Source organism: Nannospalax galili, unplaced genomic scaffold (genome assembly GCF_000622305.1).
Source record: "Nannospalax galili isolate Female #2095 unplaced genomic scaffold, S.galili_v1.0 scaffold117, whole genome shotgun sequence".
Classification (NCBI taxonomy): Eukaryota; Metazoa; Chordata; class Mammalia; order Rodentia; family Spalacidae; genus Nannospalax; species Nannospalax galili.
In genome coordinates, this window is record NW_008341422.1 from 502963 (window position 1) to 503858 (window position 896).

The window sequence follows — 896 nt, forward strand, 5'->3', positions numbered from 1 at the left end:
CCGGCCGCGGTGCTGACGGCCGCGGCGCTCCCGGGGGGCCGCTAGGGGTCGTGCCTCACCTCCCAGCCCCGCCGCCCAGGAGAGGAGCAGAATTAACACCGTCGGCAACACCATCTTCCGCCGCCGCCGCCTCTTCCCGGGTCAACCGCGGCGCATCGATCCTCAGGGAGCTGCGGACGGCGCTGAGTCCCGACGAGCCTCCCCGGCAGCTGAACCGACGAAGCGCCTCCCTCTCGGGCCGCTAGGGGTCGTGCCTCACCTCCCAGCCCCGCCGCCCAGGAGAGGAGCAGAATTAACACCGTCGGCAACACCATCTTCCGCCGCCGCCGCCTCTTCCCGGGTCAACCGCGGCGCATCGATCCTCAGGGAGCTGCGGACGGCGCTGAGTCCCGACGAGCCTCCCCGGCAGCTGAACCGACGAAGCGCCTCCCTCTCGCTCCACTTCAGGCGCCCAACAGCGCGCCCTGCTCCGCCAAAACAGGGACCTCCCTCCCCCTCGGCGGCTTCCTTCCTCCCTTCCCCGCTTCCCGGCCCTCGCTCCTCGCCTGCTCTCCAGCCCCCTCCCAGAGTCTGGGCCTCTCCGCCCCCTTCCTCATCACGTGACACGCCGGAAACCAATGGACTCGCGAGGCCTCGCCCCTGTCTCCCGCCCCTCCCTTCGCCCCCAGGGGCCCCAGGCAGCGCACATGCGTACCGAGGCCGGTACCTGGGCTTCTAGGCCCGCCTCTGCTTCCTGTCCGCCGGTGGAGAATAAGGATTGGCCTTGGGAGGCGGGGCTTCATCTGGACACGCCCACCTCCGCGGGCGGGAGTGGAAGTGCTACCTGGGTCTCACAGCTGTTCAGGATGGTCCCTTGGGCTCCAGCCTCCGCGGCGTGAAGATTTGAAGCGGTACGG

At 70.1% G+C, this 896-nt stretch overlaps 1 protein-coding gene across 1 annotated transcript in view; it reads right to left on the reverse strand.

The window, feature by feature from the left end:
• The window catches only part of Adam10 (ADAM metallopeptidase domain 10), a 151238-nt gene extending 150724 nt beyond the window's left edge, over positions 1-514 (reverse strand). Inside the window, exons 1-2 of the mRNA XM_017799089.2 lie at positions 427-514; positions 60-226 (exon numbers count right to left, since the gene is read on the reverse strand). Of these exons, the coding sequence (XP_017654578.1) occupies positions 60-114 (55 nt within the window). The 5' untranslated portion in view covers positions 115-226; positions 427-514. The remainder of the gene's footprint in view (positions 1-59; positions 227-426) is intronic.
• Positions 515-896: the final 382 nt, after the last annotated feature.